Here is a 20173-nt window from a genome sequence, read left to right as displayed (position 1 = left end):
CATGCCTAAGGCACGTTCACGCAGATGAGCAGGGACCCTGGGCATCTTTCTTTTGGTGTTTTTCAGAGTCAGTAGAAAGGCCTCTTTAGTGTCCTAAGTTTTTATAACTGTGACCTTAATTGCCTACCGTTTGTAACCTGTTAGTGTCGTAACGACAGTTCCACAGGTGCATGTTCATTAATTGTTTATGGTTCATTGAACAAGCATGGGAAACAGTGTTTAAACTATTTACAATGAAGATCTGTGAAGTTATTTGGATTTTTACGAATTTTCTTTGAAAGACAGGATCCTGAAAAAGGGGCGTTTCTTTTTTTGCTGAGTTAATAATGTATGTGGACACCCCTTCAAATTAGTGAATTCGGCTATTTCAGCCACATCCATTGATGACAGGTGTATACAATCGAGCACACAGCCATGCAATCTCCATAGACAAACATTTGCAGTAGAATGGCCTTAATGAAGAGCTCAGTGACTTTCAACGTGGCAGCGTCATAGGATGCCACTTTTCCAACAAGTCAGTTCATCAAATTTCTGCCCTACTAGAGCTACCCTGGTCAACTGTAAGTGCTGTTATTGTGAAGTGGAAATATCTAGGAGCAACAACAGCTCAGGCACGAGGTGGTAGGCCCGCAAGCTCACAGAACAGAACCGGCAAGTGCTGAAGCACATAAAAATCATCTGTCCTCAGTTGCAACACTCACTAGCGAGTTCCAAAGTGCCTCTGGAAGCAATGTCAGCACAATAACTGTTCGTCGGCAGCTTCATGAAATGGGTTTCCATGGCCAAGCAGCCACACACAAGCCTAAGATCACCATGCGCAATGCCAAGCGTCAACTGGAGGGGTGTAAAGCTCACCGCCATTGAACTCTGGTGCAGTGAAAACACATTCTCTGGAGTGATGAATCACGCTTCACCATCTGGCAGACCGACGGACAAATCTGGGTTTGGCAGATACCAGGAGAACGCTACCTGCCCCAATGCATAGCGCCAAATCTAAAGTTTGGTGGAGGATGAATAATGGTCTGTTTTTCATGGTTTGGGGTTGGCCCCTTAGTTCCATTGAAGGGAAATCTTAATGCTACAGCATACAATTAATGACATTCTATACGATTCTGTGCTTCCAATTTTGTGGCAAAAGTTTCAGGAAGGCCCTTTCCTGTTTCAGCATGACAATGTCCCCGTGCACAAAGCGAGGTTCATACAGAAATGGTTTGACTAAATATTTTTTTTAAATTAGGGGGTAGATCAGCTTTAATATTGCAGATAGATTGTGTCTTCCATCAATGTAATTGTCTGCACCCTTTCCAATCCCCCCTATTATTTATATATTTATATATATTATTTTCCCCTAACCCAACTACCCCTCCCCTAATTGGAGTAAACTAATGGACAACAGCAAAAAATTGTTTAAAAAAATTCTACCATTTTTTTTGTAAAAACCTATTTTTGGTTTGTCATTATAGGGTATTGTGTGTTGAGGGGAAAAATGTATTTAATCACTTTTGGAATAACGCTGTAATGTAACAAAATATGGAAAAAGTCAATGGTTCTGAATACTTTACAAATGCAGTGTATTTTACAATAGTTATGTTGTTTGTTTTTAATCCCATTCTTCAGCTACCCTCAATCCCTTCCTTCTATCTCTGAAGACCATTGAGTTTTGATTTATATTTGCCATATATTTTTAACTGCTGTTTCACAAAGCTCTGAATCTATATACATTTTACGGACACAGTATATTTTACATTAGTTATCTTGTTTTTAGTCCCACCCTTCAGCTCCACTCAACCCCGCCGATCTATCTCTGAACACCATCCAGTTTAGATTTCTAGTTGCCATATATTTTACAATGTTGCTGATATTTCACAACAGTTCTGAACCTTTCTATTCTCATAGTTTCTACAGATTGTAAATTAAATATACATTTTTTTTGCTAAAAGTGTTATATTATTGATAAATTGACTGACTTTTCAAATCACAGAGCAGTGCTATTTGCAGAGTTAGCTCCAGGTAAATGTTGCAATTCTTCAGCCATTCCTGAACCTGTGACCAAAAACAAGCTACCAAAACAATTGGTTGCAAGGATTTTGTATAATTTAAATTGAGAAATTCTAAGTTTTGAATCCGGCAGTATTTTGTGTATCAGTTCATAAACCATGTGCCATGGACTTATTACATTAAAAATCTCTTCCCAACTATTTTGCAATCTACAGTCGTGGCCAAAAGTTTTGAGAATGACACAAATAAACCATTTCACAAAGTCTGCTGCCTCAGTTTGTATGATGGCAATTTGCATATACTCCAGAATGTTATGAAGAGTGATCAGATGAATTGCAATTAATTGCAAAGTCCCTCTTTGCCATGCAAATGAACTGAATCCCCCCCAAAAAACATTTCCACTGCATTTCAGCCATGCCACAAAAGGACCAGCTGACATCATGTCAGTGATTCTCTCGTTAACACAGGTGTGAGTGTTGACGAGGACAAGGCTGGAGATCAATCTGTCATGCTTGAGTTCGAATAACAGACTGGAAGCTTCAAAAGGAGGGTTGGAGTCATTGTTCTTCCTCTCTCAACCATGGTTACATGCAATGGACACACGTGCCGTCATCATTGCTTTGCACAAAAAGGGCTTCACAGGCAAGGATTGCACCTAAATCAACCATTTATCGGATCATCAAGAACTTCAAGGAGAGCGGTTCAGTTGTTGTGAAGAAGGCTTCAGGGCGCCCAAGAAAGTCCAGCAAGTGCCAGGACCGTCTCCTAAAGTTGATTCAGCTGCAGGATCGGGGCACTACCAGTACAGAGCTTGCTCAGGAATGGCAGCAGGCAGGTGTGAGTGCATCTGCACGCACAGTGAGGCGAAGACTTTTGGAGGATGGCCTGGTGTCAAGAAGGGCAGCAAAGAAGCCACTTCTCTCCAGGAAAAACATCAGGGTCAGACTGATATTCTGCAAAAGGTACAGGGATTGGACTGCTGAGGACTGGGGTAAAGTCATTTTCTCTGATGAATCCCCTTTCTGATTGTTTGGGGCATCCGGAAAAAAGCTTGTCCGGAGAAGATAAGGTGAGCGCTACCATCAGTCCTGTGTCATGCCAACAGTAAAGCATCCTGAGACCATTCATGTGTGGGGTTGCTTCTCAGCCAAGGGAGTGGGCTCACTCACAATTTTGCCTAAGAACACAGCCATGAATAAAGAATGGTACCAACACATCCTCCGAGAGCAACTTCTCCCAACCATCCAGGAACAGTTTGGTGACGAACAATGCCTTTTCCAGCATGATGGAGCACCTTGCCATAAGGCAAAAAGTGATAACTAAGTGGCTCGGGGAACAAAACATCGATATTTTGGGTCCATGGCCAGGAAACTCCCCAGACCTTAATCCCATTGAGAACTTGTGATCAATCCTCAAGAGGCGGGTGGACAAACAAAAACCCACAAATTCTGACAAACTCCAAGCATTGATTATGCAAGAATGGGCTGCCATCAGTCAGGATGTGGCCCAGAAGTTAATTGACAGCATACCAGGGCTGATTGCAAAGGTCTTGAAAAAGAAGGGTCAACACTGCAAATATTGACTCTTTGCATCAAATTCATGTAATTGTCAATAAAAGCCTTTGAGACTTATGAAATGCTTGTAATTATACTTCAGTATTCCATAGTAACATCTGACAAAAATATCTAAAGACACTGAAGCAGATAATGTTGTGGAAATAAATGTTTGTGTCATTCTCAAAACTTTTGGCCACGACTGTATATGGTGTGGAAGAACTTGAGTGGCCTGCACAGAGCCTCGATCTCACCCGCATCAAACACTATTGGAATGAATTGGAGCGCCGACTGTGAGCCAGGCCTAATCACCCAACATCACTGCCCAACCTTACTAATGCTTGTGGCTGAATGGAAGCAAGTCCCCGCAGCAATGTTCCAAATTCTAGTGGAAAGCCTTCCCAGAAGTGTGGAGCTTGTTATAGCAGCAGAGGGTGGACCAACTCCATATTAATGCCCATGATTTTGGAATGAGATTGGCCAGGTGGAATTTCTACCATATCGCATACACCTCATCCTCAGATTTAACACCCCCGATTCAAATAATCAGAACCTGCACTCATACCAGCCTTTGCCAGGAGAAATTGCCCAACTCGTATGTAAGGGTGGGAGCTAGGGGTCGATTTGGCATAGGTCACTCCTTGTTTACTACTTATTAACTTGTTTACCCAATGCTTACCTGCACCTCCTGTATTCTGTTCTCTGTTTTCCAGACAAAGGAAGTCCAACTCTTTCGGTATGCAGTCGGGGAGGGAGTAAAGCTGGCTATATGGGGCGATGACAGACCCCTTAGTCCCCGGCGATGACCTTGAGGTCAAGGCATTGTGAAGAACTGGGTGGCCACGACCACTACACCCCTGCTCCGATGGTCATCCTTCTTCATCTATCTCAAGTTGTCAAAAGTGTGCATCTGTCCTCCACCTGCTTCAGGTTCCAAATGACAAACAAACCCTAATAAACACTTCAACATTGGCTCGCGGGGGAAAGACGTCCGGAGTCTTAATTACGCCAATGGGAAACAGAACAGACATCGAACCCATCTCTGCCTTATTCCACAAATACTCGTAACTCGTTCCATTTAACAAAAAATAAGTCATTACAAACAAAATATGTAACAGTATGCATTTTATTTGTACTTTTATTTATTGGCAATTTTTTTCTGTATTATAGCATGCTTTGAAAAGTCTCTTCTCTTATGTTTTATATTTTCCCAAATGGCTATTGAAGAAAAAAAAAAGCAGTTTTTATGACTATATGATCCAACACTTGTGATTGGTACCGGAATTTCTCCATCCCACCAATGAGATTGTGCCTGGTGCCTCTGAAGCGCCTGAGTGATCCACCCATGCCAACCCTCACCACCCAATCAATAAACCTGTGTTGAATATGTGACATGATAATGAGCTCAACTTACTTACTTTCTTATTCTAATATAAAGCATAAGTCAGTGAATGACTTTTTGGGGCTGGTTCTCTCGGACACAGATTAAACCTAGTCCTGGACTAAAAAGCATGTTCAATGGAGAATCTCCTAAAGTCGTTTTTAGTCCAGGACTAGGCTTAATCTGTGTCCGGGAAAACACCACAGAGTTTGTTAGTACTTTGTTCTGTTTTAAACACAATTGGTCCCTATAGGTTACATAGTGCAAATGTTATTATTTTAGAGTACAGCAGGCAAAACATGTTCAGCGCCTTTAAAATGACAAATTAAGCCTCAAAGGGAGGGAGCAAAAAAGAGAGGGAGAGTAGTACTTAAGATGAAGGCAATTGCATAACTGCTCAACATATTGGTATGCAAATAGTGAAAACTATACATTTTGTCCAATTGCATTCTGACCTCAAGTGTCACTATATCTGAATATGACCTATAGTTCACCAAGTAAATCACCATAAGGATGCATTAATACTATCTACAGACACCTATGGTGCCCTGCAACTTGAGTGTTTATAAGAGGACAATACAGGCAGACAAGACCATTAGTTACAGTGTTATTACTCAACCACAAACACCTATATGACACAATGGTTACGGTTGCAGTTACTTCTTGGTGGGGTCGATCACCCTGCCCATGAAGAGAATGCTGCTAGTGGCCTGGTGGTAAATTAGGAAGAGGAAAGGCCGGTTCACGGTGAGCCGAGGAGGTAGACTAGCGAAGATGTTCGGGGCATGAGCATTCCCGGTGCTGCTTGTCTCGTCCACGATGATGGCCGCCTTGTGCACAACCTGAAACCACAGAATAAAGCTAAGAAAGGATTGTATGGTTAAGACGTCAGGAAAGTGAATAATGCTGCCAACTGGCCCCAGATCTGTTTGTGCTCTTGCCTACTCCATTGCTGTCCAGTATCCTGGTCAAGCCAATTGCCATTGTCATGACATTGACAAAGAGTGGCGAGTTGGCATGATAGTGCTAATAGACAACTGGCAGCACGAAGCTGATGGAAGCCTAATGATGCCTTTCGAAAATGCAGCTTCCTTAGATCCCCCATTAGCTTTTGGGTCCACAAAAAAACACAACATGACAAGTAACAAAACACTGATAGACAAGGAAAGTCACACAAATGTAAAATACAACAATATACAGTGCATTTGGAGAGTATTCAGACCCCTTGACTTTTTCCACATTTTTGTTACGTTACAGCCTTATTTTAAAATTGACATTTTTTGTAATTTTTTTGGTCAATCTACACACAATACCCCATAATGACAAAGCGAAAACAGGTTTTTAGAAATTTTGGCAAATGTATTAGAAATACCTTATTTACATAAGTATTCAGACCCTTTGCTATGAGACTCAAAATTGAGCTCAGGTGCATCCTGTTTCCATTGACCATCCTTGATGTTTATACAACTTCATTAGAGTCCACCTGTGGTAAATTCAATTGATTGGACATGATTTCGAAAGCACACACCTGTCTATATAAGGTCCCACAGTTGACAGTGCGTGTCAGAGCAAAAACCAAGTCATGAGGTCGGAAGGCACTCCTCAGTAAAAGGCACATGACAGCCCGCTTGGAGTTTGCCAAAAGGCATCTAAAGACTCTCAGACCATGAACAAGATTATCTGGTCTGATGAAACCCAGATTGAACTCTTTGGCCTGAATGCCAAGCGTCACATCTGGAGGAAACCTAGTACCATCCCTACGTTGAAGCATGGTAATGGCAGCGTCATGCTGTGGGGATGTTTTTCAGCAGCAGGGACTGGGAGACCCGTCAGGATCAAGGGAAAGATGAACAGAGCAAAGTACAGAGAGAGATCCTTGATGAAAACCTGCTCCAGAGCGCTCAGGACCTCAGACTGGGGCGAAGGTTCACCATCCAACAGGACAACAACCCTAAACACACAGCCAAGACAATGCAGGAGTGGCTTCGGGACAAGTCTGAATGTCCTTGAGAGGCCCAGCCAGAGCCCGGACTTGAACCCGATCGAACATCTCTGAAGAGAACTGTTAATAGTTGTGCAGCGACGTTCCCCATCCAACCTGACTGAGCTTGAGAGCATCTGCAGAAAAGAATGAGAGAAACTCCCCAAATACAGGTGTGCCAAGTTTGTAGCGTCAGACCCAAGAAGACTCGAGGCTGTAATCGCTGCCAAAGGTGCTTCAACAAAGTACTGAGTAAAGGGTCAGAATACTTATGTAAATGTTTTTTATTTATTTATTCATTCATTATGAGGTATTGCTTGTAGATTGATCAGGAATAAAACAATGTAAATCAATTTTTGAATAAGGTTGTAACGTAACAAAATAAGGGAAGTCCAGGGGTCTTAATACATTCCGAATGTACAAACAATGCAAAAAATAAATACAATTTTTGTGTGTCCCCGCCGTTCCATGAGTTGTTTTTTATTCCGTTTTTTTACAGGTAATTTTACTGTTTGCTTGAGTAATTGGAGATTTTCAATGCAATTATGGCTCTGTATAAAACTGCATTGCCGTGAATTAGTTTTGGACTTGGGAAGAGACCCCTGGTGGCATGTCTTGTGGGGTTTGTATGGATGTTTGAGCTGAATTTTATTTGATTATGCAGACAATCTGGAATTTGTCAGTACTATTTTTTAGGCAGTGGAATTACTTTAGCTTCCTTCCACACCTGTGGACACATACACAGTCTTGTATAACTAACCTTGTGGGGACACACAATTCAGTTCCATTCAAAATCCTATTTTCCCTTACCCTAACCTTAACCCCAAAACCTAATCCTAAACCTAACTGTATCTCCTAACCCTAAAACTAACCCTATCTAAACCTAATTCTAAACCTAACAGTAAAATCGAACCTTAACCTCCTAGAAATAGCATTTGACCTTGTGGGGACTAACAAAATGTCCCCAGTTGGTCAATTTGTTTTTGGTTTACTATACTTGTGGGGTCTTCTGGTCCCCACAAGTAAAGTTAAACACACACACACACTCCTTTATGCGTTGGTTAAAGATATAGAAAATAGCGGTGGCAATACAGTCTGCTACCGTTCTCAATAGTTTCCCATCAAGGTTGTCTATACTTGGTGGCTTATTATTGATAACTATAGTTTTTCCACCTCTCCCACACTAACTTGACCAAATTCAAAACAGCAATCTTTCTCTTTCATTATTAGATATTTTGTACAAAAATACTGTATGATGGTTTAATGTTGTCATTTCACTACTGAGTTTTACTAGTGAAATAGTCATTGAAATAACTGGCAATATCGAAAGGTTTTGTTATAAATTAACCATCAACTTCAATGAACGATGAAGATGAATTGGGTTTTCCACCCATGATATTATTTAAGGTACATCAAAGTTTTTTTCCATTGTGTTTTATGTCATTTATCTGTGTTTGATAATATAATGTATTCTTCTTTTTGTTAAGTTTAGTCACATTTCTCAATTTACAGTATGTCAACCAATCAGCTGAGCAGCCCGACGTGTTTGCCACCTCTTTTGCATAATTTCTTTGAACCATACAATTTTGCAATTCATCATCAATCCAGGGGGCTATAATAGTTCTCACAGTTAGTTACTTAACAGGTGCATGCTTATAAACAATTACTTTTTACAAATACTTTTACAAATACTTGCAGTGCTGCATCTGGATTCACTTCCTCACACACATCAAACCAACATACATTGTCTTCAACAAACAAATCCTGAGGAAACATTTTGTATTATCTCTTATAAATTAATTTAGGCCCAACATTTGGCACTTTTGATTTCCTTGTTATTGCCACAATGTTATGGTCACTACAGCCGGGAATGGAAACTGATATTGCTTTGGAGCAAAGCTCTGCAGCATTAGTGAATATATGATCAATACAAGTGGATGTTCAACAGTCACTACAAAGATACAGAGCTCCTTCCAAACTGAGTTGCCGGGAGAAAAAGACAACCACTCAGGGATTTCACCATGAGGCCAATGGTGATTTTTAAATAGTTAATGGCTATGATAGGAGAAAACTGAGGATGGAACAACAATATTATAGTTACTACAAAACACTAACCTTAATGACAAGAGTGAAAAGGAACAATTAAAAAAAAATATCACAAAAGACACATCCTCTTGACAACAGGACACTAAAGTAATACTGTAAAAAATGTGGCAAAGGAATTAACTTTTTGTCCTAAATACAAAGTGTTATATTTGGGGCAAATCCAGCACAACACATCACTGTGTACCACTCTCCATAATTTAAAGCATGGTGGTGGCTGCATCATGTTATGGGTATGCTTGCCATCGGCAAGAACTGGGGAGTTTTTCAGGATGACAAGAAACGGAATGTAGCTAAGCACAGGCAAAATCCTAGAGGAAAACCTGGTTTAGTCAGATTTCCAACAGACACAGTGACAAATTCACCTTTCAGTAGGACAATAACCCTAAAACACACAGCCAAATCTACACTAGAGTTGCTTACCAAGACGACATTGAATGTTCCTGAGTTGCCTAATTACAGTTTTTACTTAAATCTATTTGAAAATCTATGGCAAGACTTTAATGACTGTCTAGCAATGATCAACAACCAACTTGATAGAGCTTGAAGGATTGTAAAAATAATGGGCAAATATTGCACAATCCAGGTGTGAAAATCACTTAAGAGACTCACCCAAAAAGAAAATAATTGCTCTGCCAAATATGTTGCTATAGTTTGTAAAATCAATGACATTTTTCCTTTCACTTTGACTTTAGACTATTTGTGTAGATTGTTGACAAAAAAGACAATTAAATCCATTTTAACCCCACTTTGTAACACAACAAAATGTGGAAAAAGTATAGGGGAGTAAATACTTTAACTACGGCTAAACGCATCACACGATTCAAATTCAAAAAGGTAGTTAGTAACCACATTTTTTTTTTTACTTTCAAAACGTTCAATACAACAAACCGAGCTCTCCCTCGTGTCATACCGGATGTTCACACGCTTACCGGATGTGAACGTACAAACCTTTTTAAATGTACTAACCTTTTTAAATGTACTAACCTTTTTAAATGTACTAAAAGGTTAGTACATTTAAAAAGGTTAGTACGTTTTAAAAAAAACATTTAAAAAGGTTTTTAAATGTACTAAAAAAAACGTTTTAAATGTACTAACCTTGACTTGTCTTACTCTGGAAGACTTTGTCTTTACTGTGAATGAATGCATGACATTCTGAGAATAACGTTACCAAAGAAATCGGTTTGCCAATTTAACTTTGGGAAAGCACTGATATATATTATCACATAATATATTATTATTTTAAATCACTTTATTATGATTTTGTAGCAACTCACTTGTATTCACTTGGGGCTCTGATGAGACACATTGCTTTGGGAATATTATGAAGCTTTTCATTTTCTGTTAGTAAAAAGTCGTTTTCAGTGGCCACAAGTTACCAAGAGCCCTTGGCCTTCAGCAAGATGCCTATTCCTGTCTTCCCTTTCACAGAGACAATTAACCCAAACAGTATAAAGTAACCACAGGTGGGCATTCAAGACACCGCTGGAAGTGGGATGCATCTAAAATTATTTTTAGTCCCCCACCCACCCCACAGTGGGTATCTATCACTCCTCCATTATCTTAGTCTAACACTTGAGCAAGAGGCCGTCAAGTGACATACAAACACACAGTGGTAGACACACTTATGGAGACACTGTGACAGACACGTACATGAGGGAGAAATACATTCACACTGATGAACAACACACAGATATGCACACTCAATGACGGATACACACACACACTAATGGAGAAACACCAGCTCACACACACACACACTGACCTCAGAGAGCCTCAGGCCCGTTTCCCCACCGATGCCAGAGAAGTCAGCGCTGTCCTGGAAGACCTCGCTGATCCCCAGGCCTGGCAGGACCTTCTGCAGGGAGTATGACTGCTCCAGTATAAATCTAGGCAGCTGCACCTCTAGCCTTCTGCAAATCACAGGAAGTGACATCATAATCATTAGGAATGGGTCACATGGCCAATGGTTGAGTGTTTGAAGTTCTAAAAAAGCAAATTAGTAAATTATTAGAATATATACTCCAGCATTTACTCTATCAGCATTGTCTTTATTCTCCAGCATTTTGGATTTGAGATCAAATGTTTTATATGAGGCGACTGACATCTTTTATTTGAGGGTATTTTCATGTCCCCAAAACATGCTAACCTCGCACCATTACCAATAACGGGAGGTTAGCATTTTTGTTGGGGTATGATATTTATGCCTAACTTTTTCATCAACTCCAATTCGGCTGGCGGCACAGAATATTCTCATCCTAGTCCATTGTTGATTCATACTACAGTTTACTAAATAGCATAAATTACAGTAACAAAACCCATTTGGCTTCAACGAGTATAGGCCTTTACGCATTGCACTTCTCAAATAAAAAATACTATAAGCTCCCGTAAATTGTATTGTATGTGTGAGGCACGTTCTCAATAAGCAAAATATAGCCTAGGCCTACCGTTCTTATGGCGTTATAGGATTGAAATAATCTGAATAGCCTATGCTTGAAGGAGCACTCCTCTGGTAACCGGACAAGAGGCACTCATGAAATGGTGACGGATACACGCCAAATGGAGTATGCATGAGTAGACCATTTAGAAACCTTTCATGGATAGGCTACTTAGCTAATGCATGGCCAGGATAAGAAAGACACCAGATGCTTTGGTGTTGAACCAACTTTCGTTATAGTAAGGTAAGGGTGGCCAACTACGGCTTGTTTTTTTCCACATTTTGTTACGTTACAGCCTTATTCTAAAATTGATTAAATAAAAATATCTAATCTACACACAATATCCCATAATGACAAAGCGAAAATAGGTTTTTCTAAATGTTTGCAAATGTATAAAAAAAAAACAATAAAACAGAAATACCTTATTTACATAATAATTCAGACCCTTTGCTATATGAGACTCGAAATTGAGCTCAGGTGTATTCTGTTTCCATTGATCATCCTTGAGATGTTTCTACAACTTGATTGGAGTCCACCTGTGGTAAATTCAATTGATTGGACATTGATTTGTAAAAGCACACACCTGTCTATATAAGGTCCCACAGTTGACAGTGCATGTCAGTGCAAAAGACCAAGCCACGAGATCGAAGGAATTGTCAGTAGAGCTCTGAGACAGGATTGTGTTGAGACACAGATCTGGGGAAGGGTACCAAAAAATGTCTGCAGCATTGAAAGTCCCCAAGAACACAGTGGCCTCCATCATTCTTAAATAAAAGAAATTTGAGCTGGCAGACCCGGCCAAACTGCATAATCGGTGGGGAGAAGGCCCTTGGTCATGGAGGTGACTAAGAACCTGATGGTCACTCTGACAGACGTCCAGAGTTCCTCTGTGGAAATGATAGAACCTTCCAGAAGGACAACCATCTCTGCTGCACTCCACCAATCAGGCCTTTATGGTAGAGTGGCCAGACTGAAGCCACTCCTCAGTAAAAGACACATGACAGCCCACTTGGAGTTTGTCAAAAGGCACCTAAAGGACTTTAAGACCATGAGATACAAGATTCTCTGTTCTGATGAAACCAATATTGAACTCTATGGCCTGAATGCCAAGCATTACTTCTGGAGGAAACCTGGCACCATGCCTATGGCGAAGCACTGCGGTGGCAGCATCATGCTGTGGGGATGTTTTTCAGCGGCAGGGACTGGGAGACTAGTCAGAATCAAAGGAAAGATGAACAGTGCAATGTCCAGAGAGATCCTTGATGAAAACCTGCTCTAGAGTGCTCAGGACCTCCGACTGGGGCAAAGGTTCACCTTCCAATAGGACAACGACCCTAAGCACACAGCCAAGACAACGTAGAAGTGGCTTCAGGACAAGTCTCTGAATGTCCTTGACTGGCCCAGCTAGTGCCCGGACTTGAACCGGAATGAACATCTCTGGAGATACCTGAAAATAGCTGTGCAGCGACGCTCCCCATCCAACCTGACAGAGTTTGAGGATCTGCAGTGAAGAATTGGATAAACTCCCCAAATACCGGTGTGCCAAGCTTCATACCGAAGAAGACTGGAGGCTGTAATCTCTGCCAAAGGTGCTTCAACAAAGTACTGAGTAAAGGGTCTGAATACTTATGTAAATGTGATATTTCAGTTTTTTTTTTTATCTGTTTTTGCTTCATCATTATGGGGTATTGTGTGTAGATTGAGGACCAAAAAACAATTTCATCCATTTCAGAATAAGGCTGTATCGTAACAAAATGTGGAAAAAGTCTAAATACTTTCCGAATGAACTGTATAGCCTACATGGAGGGGTTTTTACACACATCCAAAATAATAACAGGAGCTAGCTAAATAGCCTGCATAGATAAAAAGGAGGATGTCCAATCACTGTTTTGCTGCTGACAATCTACATATTTTATTAAAGCTTAGGTGATTAAGATTAATTTTAAAGCGGTCTCACATATTGATAGACTTGACTACTTGGTGAATGCATTGGGCATAATTTTCTGTTTCTAAATACGAGGTTTACGGGCACAAAGAGCACATCTTTCTTGTTCCATGTGCATATGGGCACTGTGTATCACAGCTGGATAGGCTGAGCTTCTGTAGTCAAAATCCATGGCATAACTAACCACGTTGCCGCTAAGACCAGCTTTCGTTTGGTCTTAAACATCCCCACCAGCGCATACTGAAATTGGTACCTTGGCGCACGTTTTTAAGGACACACTTCAGATATTGCCACCCCTCCCACATCAGCCACCCCTCATATAAGACAGGTAAATGACCAATCCTGGCACTAGGGTTAGGAAATTGAAGAGCGCTGGCTTTATCAGGTCGAAATCACAAACTAGCGTGCCTTTGAAAATTGCGCTGACTTAACACCAGACGAAAATAGAGCTCTACCAAAGTTAGGAAGAATTTTGGTCCAAATCGGAAGTTAGGTACTATATTTATTGAAAATTATATGAATCCTAGAAACTAAAATGGCAAAATTAGGTGCAATCAATTAGCTTAATTTCTCCGATCAAATTATATTTCAACAAAATAATGTTTCAGGAATGCTAATCTTATTCGTTTTTAACTACAGAAACGATTTCAGCACAATCTGATGCATTTTTAGGTTGAACGACCCATGAACTACATATAAGCAACCCATTCCATTGTTGTAGTCCAATCCAACCTACGTCCTCTTGAGTTGTTTGAGCCAGCCTTGGAAGCGTTCTCCCGTGATCTCCTCATCGATGGAGGTGTAGTCCACGTCATCGTCGGGCAGAAGCACCAGCATGGCGGCGCCACCCGTCATGGGCAGCTTCAGGACACCCAGTTTGAGAGAGCGGTCGTACGCCAGGTAGTACTTGTCGGAGCGGAACATCATGGGAACCATGGCAATTTTGTACTTGTTCACGTAGAAGCGCTCGTCCTGGGTGAAGCTGGTATTGAAGGTGAGGGCAAACTGGCCTGGTGAGAGAAACAGAAAAGGGAATCAAATAGAAAAGATACATGTTGCTGTCACAATTGATATACATGTTGACGTCACAATACCCAACCTCACTTCCACACGAACAAGGCTGGGAGCAGCATCATCCACAAAGCAGTGCTAATAGAGCATTTGCAGATGTTAGGTGCCTTGTTCAATGCATCAACGGCAGTGAATGGCACCTGGAAAGATATGTTTATAAACAGACTGTGCTTACAATAATCTCATTCCCAGACACTTCTGCCCTTTGTGCTTCAGCCTGGGGGCATGGTTATGTTTACAAAAGGTCATAAAATACAGGTGTAAAATACTGTATAATATAATAATAATAACAACAACATTTGCCATTTAGCAGACGCTTTTATCCAAAGCAACTTTTTTTGCGTATGGGTGTTCCAGGTAATCAAACCCATTATCCTGGAGTTGCAAGCACCATGTTCTACTGAACCCCTGTGCCTACTCCTCACCTTGAAAGAAGACGGCAGTGATTAGCATCATCTGGGTCTGGGGGTCGATGGCGCTGACCACCTCCTTCACCTGCTCCCTGGTGTAGGTGGAGAAAAACTGGTTGATGGTGTCCTTGGCTGCCCCGTCGCTATAGTCCAGCCCCTGGACATTTCCTCCATACTTGGTCTGCACAATGTCTCGGTAGGTCGAGTCCACTTTGAACTGCTGGCGGGGAAGGATGCCGATACCCTGGTTCACAAACCCGCTCTGGGCCATGCTATCCCGGACACTCTGGAACAGTTCTGGCATAGAAAACAATTGAAAATGTACATTTGAAAAAAAAAATCTGACAAACACAAACAAACAGAAAAATTATGGAAACAATACAGGGTCAGCCGCAGAGCAATGTAACTTTTTTGAGGTGAAGTGCCTTGCTCAAGGGCACAACGGCAAAATAATCTGATACCAGGAACTCTTCGGTTACTGATTCGTTTCCTCCTCTAGCCTGGGATTTCAATCCACCACCACCCTCCCACTTACTGGTCGGCATCTCTATTCTCTAGGGATAAATACCTGGGATCCTTAGGTAATCGAGAGCATTCAGACTCAGGCCCTGAAGGAGTTGCTCGCGTGTAGAGCCGTCAGCGCCACTCATCAATGCAGCTAAACCCAGAGATACGGTGAATGGGGAGAGAAGGACGTTGTCATCAGTGGTGCTAGCAATGGCACGGTACAGCCGGGCGGCGAAGTCAGCATTTCTGGTGCTCAGGTCCTGGATTTCCGCAGCGCTGGGCTCCTGTGCCAGGAGGGGCATGGCGAGAAGTGGGATGCACGCCAGGAGGGGGAGGAGTCTGGATGTCATGGTTCTTCCTCCGCTTTTCTCAGCTCGCAATGGAAACAAAATATACATGTTTTAAGCAAAGTCTCCTAAGCAAGTTAAGTTCAACACTAACACATAAACATTGAATTAGTCTAGCGTTAAAGGTATAGTACACTCCAAAATCAAAGGTTGTCTGACATTTTCATACAAAACAAATGGTCTAAAATCAATAATATTGGAAAAAAATTGATTTTGGGGTCCACTATCTTTTTAATATTTATATAATTATGTACAATATGTAATAGGCTATTAAAATTATAATATTCTATTAGGACAGTAAAGAACCTACATATTACAAATGATACATTTGATGGGCAATGCAGACAGTGCTACAGTAGCTTCGGGACCACAACTAGGATCCTGTATATAGTATGGGATCCTAGTTGCGCATCATTCAGGTGCCTGTCGTCCGAAATTCATTACAGCCCTAAAGTGTTCTGTTAAAAAAAACTGATTCCACAAAATAGGATCACTAATCTAAAAAACTGTCAGTGTCCAGAGTAGCTGAGTAAACTCCACTTCATAAATCTCAATGGAGTTGACTTGCGAAGAGTGTCAGCGGAGTGTACCTCCGACTACATCGAGTCGGTATCAGTTGATACTTTTTTAATGCGTACCTTCTACCTAAGTCTGTCCTGTGTATTGCATTATTTTCTTTGGGTGCTGCAATCCGTCATTTTTGTTCAAAGGTCTGTGGCACCGTGAAAGTCATGGGCAGAGGCGTGGCTGAAGGACTCCCAGTGCAGCACTATGGACAGCGGCACTGGCTGCAGCACAGTGGACAGTGGCACTCAGTTTAGCAATGTGGAAGGCTGCACTACCTTCAGCACCAGGCCAGCCGAAGACCGCGCCACAGCTCTGTTCACCCAACACACCTGTGCAGGATTACTAAATCAGCACACCTGCAAAGCATTCCCTAATCAACTGACTGGTACAAGACTGCAGGCTGGACCTCGCTCAAGTGGAGCAGTTAGGAAGACAGCCAGAGCGTGCCTACGCTCCCACTTCTGTAGTCGGTCACACCTCACTCTTCCCGACAAGGTCCAATTCCGGCTTTTTTTTTTTTTAAAGAATATCCAGTCACTTCTGGGTAACAATTAAGTGATTCTTTTCAATTAAAATGGTAAAAAAATATATTTTTAAAACTGCTTCTTCGCAAAGAGGATTTTCTCAATTATGAATTTTGCTAGGAATGTCTGAGAGTGGTCTGAGTGGGAAAGGGAAAACTGAAAACTAGCTGTTATTGGCAGAGAGATTTGGAACTCTTTCTTATTCGTCTATTAACTAAATTTACCACCTGCTGATGTTACCAGGCAGGCCAAAATAAATGTATCTTACACTTAAAGGGCATTATCATTTTCACAATTTGACAGTATTATTCCAACCTCCATACAAAATATTAGGAACAACTTCCTAATATTGAGTTGCACTCTTTTTAACAGCCTCAATTCGTTGGCGCATGAACTCTACAAGGTGTCAAAAGCATTCCACATGGATGCTGGCCCATGTTGACTCTAATGCTTCCCACAGTTGTGTCAAGACTATTTTCTCTATGCAGATTTTAGAATATTTGTATGAAAATGTATCTCCAATCAGATGGAAACCAATTATGTATATAAACCCTGGATTGCTGATGCTATGTATTGGACATTAATATAATAATAATAATAATATATGCCATTTAGCAGACGCTTTTATCAAAAGCAACTTGCAGTCATGCGTGCATACATTTTATGTATGGGTGGTGCTGGGAATTAAACCCCTTACCCTGGCTTTACATGTGCCATGCTCTACCAACTGAGCTACAAAGGACTACCATCGAGAGGCTTTGAAGTCACCAGTTAGTCAGCCATATTGGCACTCCCCAGTAGGAAAAGTCCTCCATAGGAATGAATGGAATTCTACATTATTTCAATGAAATGTTTTAAGGACAAAATGACATATACCATTAGTCATCTCAAATATATAGACTTTAAGGAAATTATCTTTATATTGTTTTGTATGTTTAGCAACACATAACATAATTTAAAAGTATGCATTAAGGTGTCTGTAATATAATACATGTGGCAACAACGAATGAAGACATTAGTAAATGCATTTATAGAGCTTCCAAAAAGTGCCAAGATGGAGGCGTGGTGACTTCAACACAGCGCCCCCTATCAGTCATCTAGTGTATATACAAATCATTGATGGAAACCCAGCTACTGAGACATAAATAGGATGGGCTGGTAGGTTGTATCAGGCTCGTTGACCTTTATTAAAGTACCTTTTTGAATTGATTTTGGGGGGAGGTTTAACAGATTATGGCCCTGATCTTGGGAGATGGGGTGCTATTTATGTGCACATTCCAAAACCATTTAAACCATTCATGAATAGACAAATAGCAAGAGTGCATCAAAACACCGTGATATCGTTGTATAAAATAAAATGGAACCCTAATCTAGCTTTAAAATGTACATCAATTTGAGTTATGGCAAGAGACATGGCAATAATATTATTATGCGTAGGCAATTTCAATAGCATGGGTGTAACGAACGGGGTTTCTTCACCGAAGATGCTGCGACACTGAATAGCAACTCATATTTTAAAATAGAAAGGACGATAGAATACTTACTTTTGCACTAAAAAGCCTGGCTGGAAATTGATCAGGATAACGTCACAGATAACAAAAAATACGTCTGTGAAGACCTCCGTTCCGCAGGCAGGAATAAACAAGACCGAGCAAGAATAAGGCCATGAACTCGGCGATTTTCCTTCAAAGTAAAAGTCATGCAAAGAAGAATACAAAGAGTAGAAATTCGAACAAATTTATGAGGAAATGTTAGCAGTTTAACAATATGAAAACAGGAATAAAGTGAATCGCCTTTATAACACAAATAATATTATACTATTGACATTATTTTAACAGCATTATAAGTGATGATTACTAGATAGTTATCAAGGTAACAACAGTAATACAAATAAAACATTATTTATAATGCTACTATTAATAATAACAGTAATAACAATATTAGAAATAACATTATAATTATAATAATCAACTTTAGAAAACACTTTAAATCTCATTGTTAATTAGCCCATTCATTTTGGACGTAGTAAAATGGACACTCCTTTTATAGAGACACAACATACACATAATTGTGTATGGTGCAATATATATTTTCAGTATGAAAAAATTATTGGATTTAAGCTGATTGGCCACTCTTTATGGGGCGCCAAATGAGCAGCGACACTCATCTTGGTGTAAACTCTGTGGATTTGGAAACTAGAAGTGCTCCTGAGTAGAATGGACACCCATTTTACTGTGACACAAGCTACAGATAATTTTGTACGGCGCAATAAATGATAGGAGTACACACACACACAACAAATAATGTTGACCATTTAGGCAAAAAATATATATAAAAAAAATATCTTATAGAAATACTTGTAATTATTCTTTGTATGATAACTAGTATGAAATACATAAATAATTGTGCAAATTTTTCAGCATTTTTCGCACTAATTATTAATTTACAAAGTAAACAGGACGAGACATTTATTCTGGAGGATTCCAAATATCCATAACCCGGAAGTACATAGTTATTCTTGCCTGCTTCACAGTGGTATCAAAGATTTTTATAACAACGCCAGGATAGACCAGACCCTGTCGTTTAATGGGGAGCAAATTAATCCTAGTGCGCAGGACTAGCATTTTTGTTTTCAACTTTGGAAAAGTGTAAAGTCTATAAAATGCAGTCCACTCTGTTTGGTACAGATTTTAGTTTGGAAACAGAAAACTGTATGGAGATGAAATGTTTTATCGATGAGAAAATGTGCAGAATGTCTGCCAAAGTCCATCTCGCTCCATCTTCTCCCACTTCCGGGCACTGGGCTTCCTCTCATAAACATATTTGCTAATGAATGGAAACGCCAACCGGATGCTTCACATTTATACATCCGGTGAAATATCTGGCTCATTGGTTGCAGTCCAAAGTCAAAGTAGACAGCCCTTAGCCATAGAATGACGTTTTACGTCCGAGTGTACCTTAAAAGTCCCTTGCCCAAGCGAGGGGAGTGATGATCGGTGAGGCAACGTCCTTGGTGGAAATCTTGAAGTTGAGCTTAAAAACAACCAACCTAAAGCTATGAATGTACCTAGCTAGCTACAGTTACCCATAGCTGGCTAGATAGTTTTATAATTTTAGTAATTTAGCAGACGCTCTTATCCAGAGCAACTTACGGTAGTGAATGCATACACTTCATACATTCTTTTCTCCGTACTGGTCCCCCGCGAGAATCGAATCCACAACCCTGGCGTTGAAAACACCATGCTCTACCAACTGAGCCACACGGCACAGTTTGGTAATTTATTCAAATACATTTCAGAATTTATAAAAATATGTTTGAAGCGAGCTAAGTGTTATAGGCTCATCACT

General features: G+C 40.5%; 2 protein-coding genes across 6 annotated transcripts in view; one reads left to right on the top strand and one right to left on the bottom strand.

The window, feature by feature from the left end:
- The window catches only part of ppp4r4 (protein phosphatase 4, regulatory subunit 4), a 143964-nt gene extending 138910 nt beyond the window's left edge, over nt 1-5054 (top strand). For all 5 annotated transcript variants that reach the window (XM_014145076.2, XM_014145077.2, XM_014145079.2 and 2 more), the window contains one exon: nt 4265-5054. In XM_014145076.2, the coding sequence (XP_014000551.2) occupies nt 4265-4310 (46 nt within the window). In that variant the 3' untranslated portion in view covers nt 4311-5054. The remainder of the gene's footprint in view (nt 1-4264) is intronic.
- Nucleotides 4660-18518, bottom strand: serpina10a (serpin peptidase inhibitor, clade A (alpha-1 antiproteinase, antitrypsin), member 10a). The gene is made up of 6 exons (XM_014145081.2): nt 18370-18518; nt 15449-15760; nt 14896-15177; nt 14136-14409; nt 10782-10929; nt 4660-5774 (listed from the first exon to the last, which is right to left on the bottom strand). Exons 2-6 carry the CDS (start codon nt 15735-15737, stop codon nt 5589-5591), a joined length of 1179 nt encoding a protein of 392 aa, XP_014000556.1. The 5' UTR covers nt 15738-15760; nt 18370-18518; the 3' UTR covers nt 4660-5588.
- Between the last annotated feature and the right edge of the window lie 1655 nt (nt 18519-20173).

The sequence above is a fragment of the Salmo salar genome, chromosome ssa15, assembly GCF_905237065.1.
Source record: "Salmo salar chromosome ssa15, Ssal_v3.1, whole genome shotgun sequence".
NCBI lineage: Eukaryota > Metazoa > Chordata > Actinopteri > Salmoniformes > Salmonidae > Salmo > Salmo salar.
Note: the sequence above shows the minus strand (reverse complement) of the source record. Positions and strands in the feature narration are given on the sequence as shown.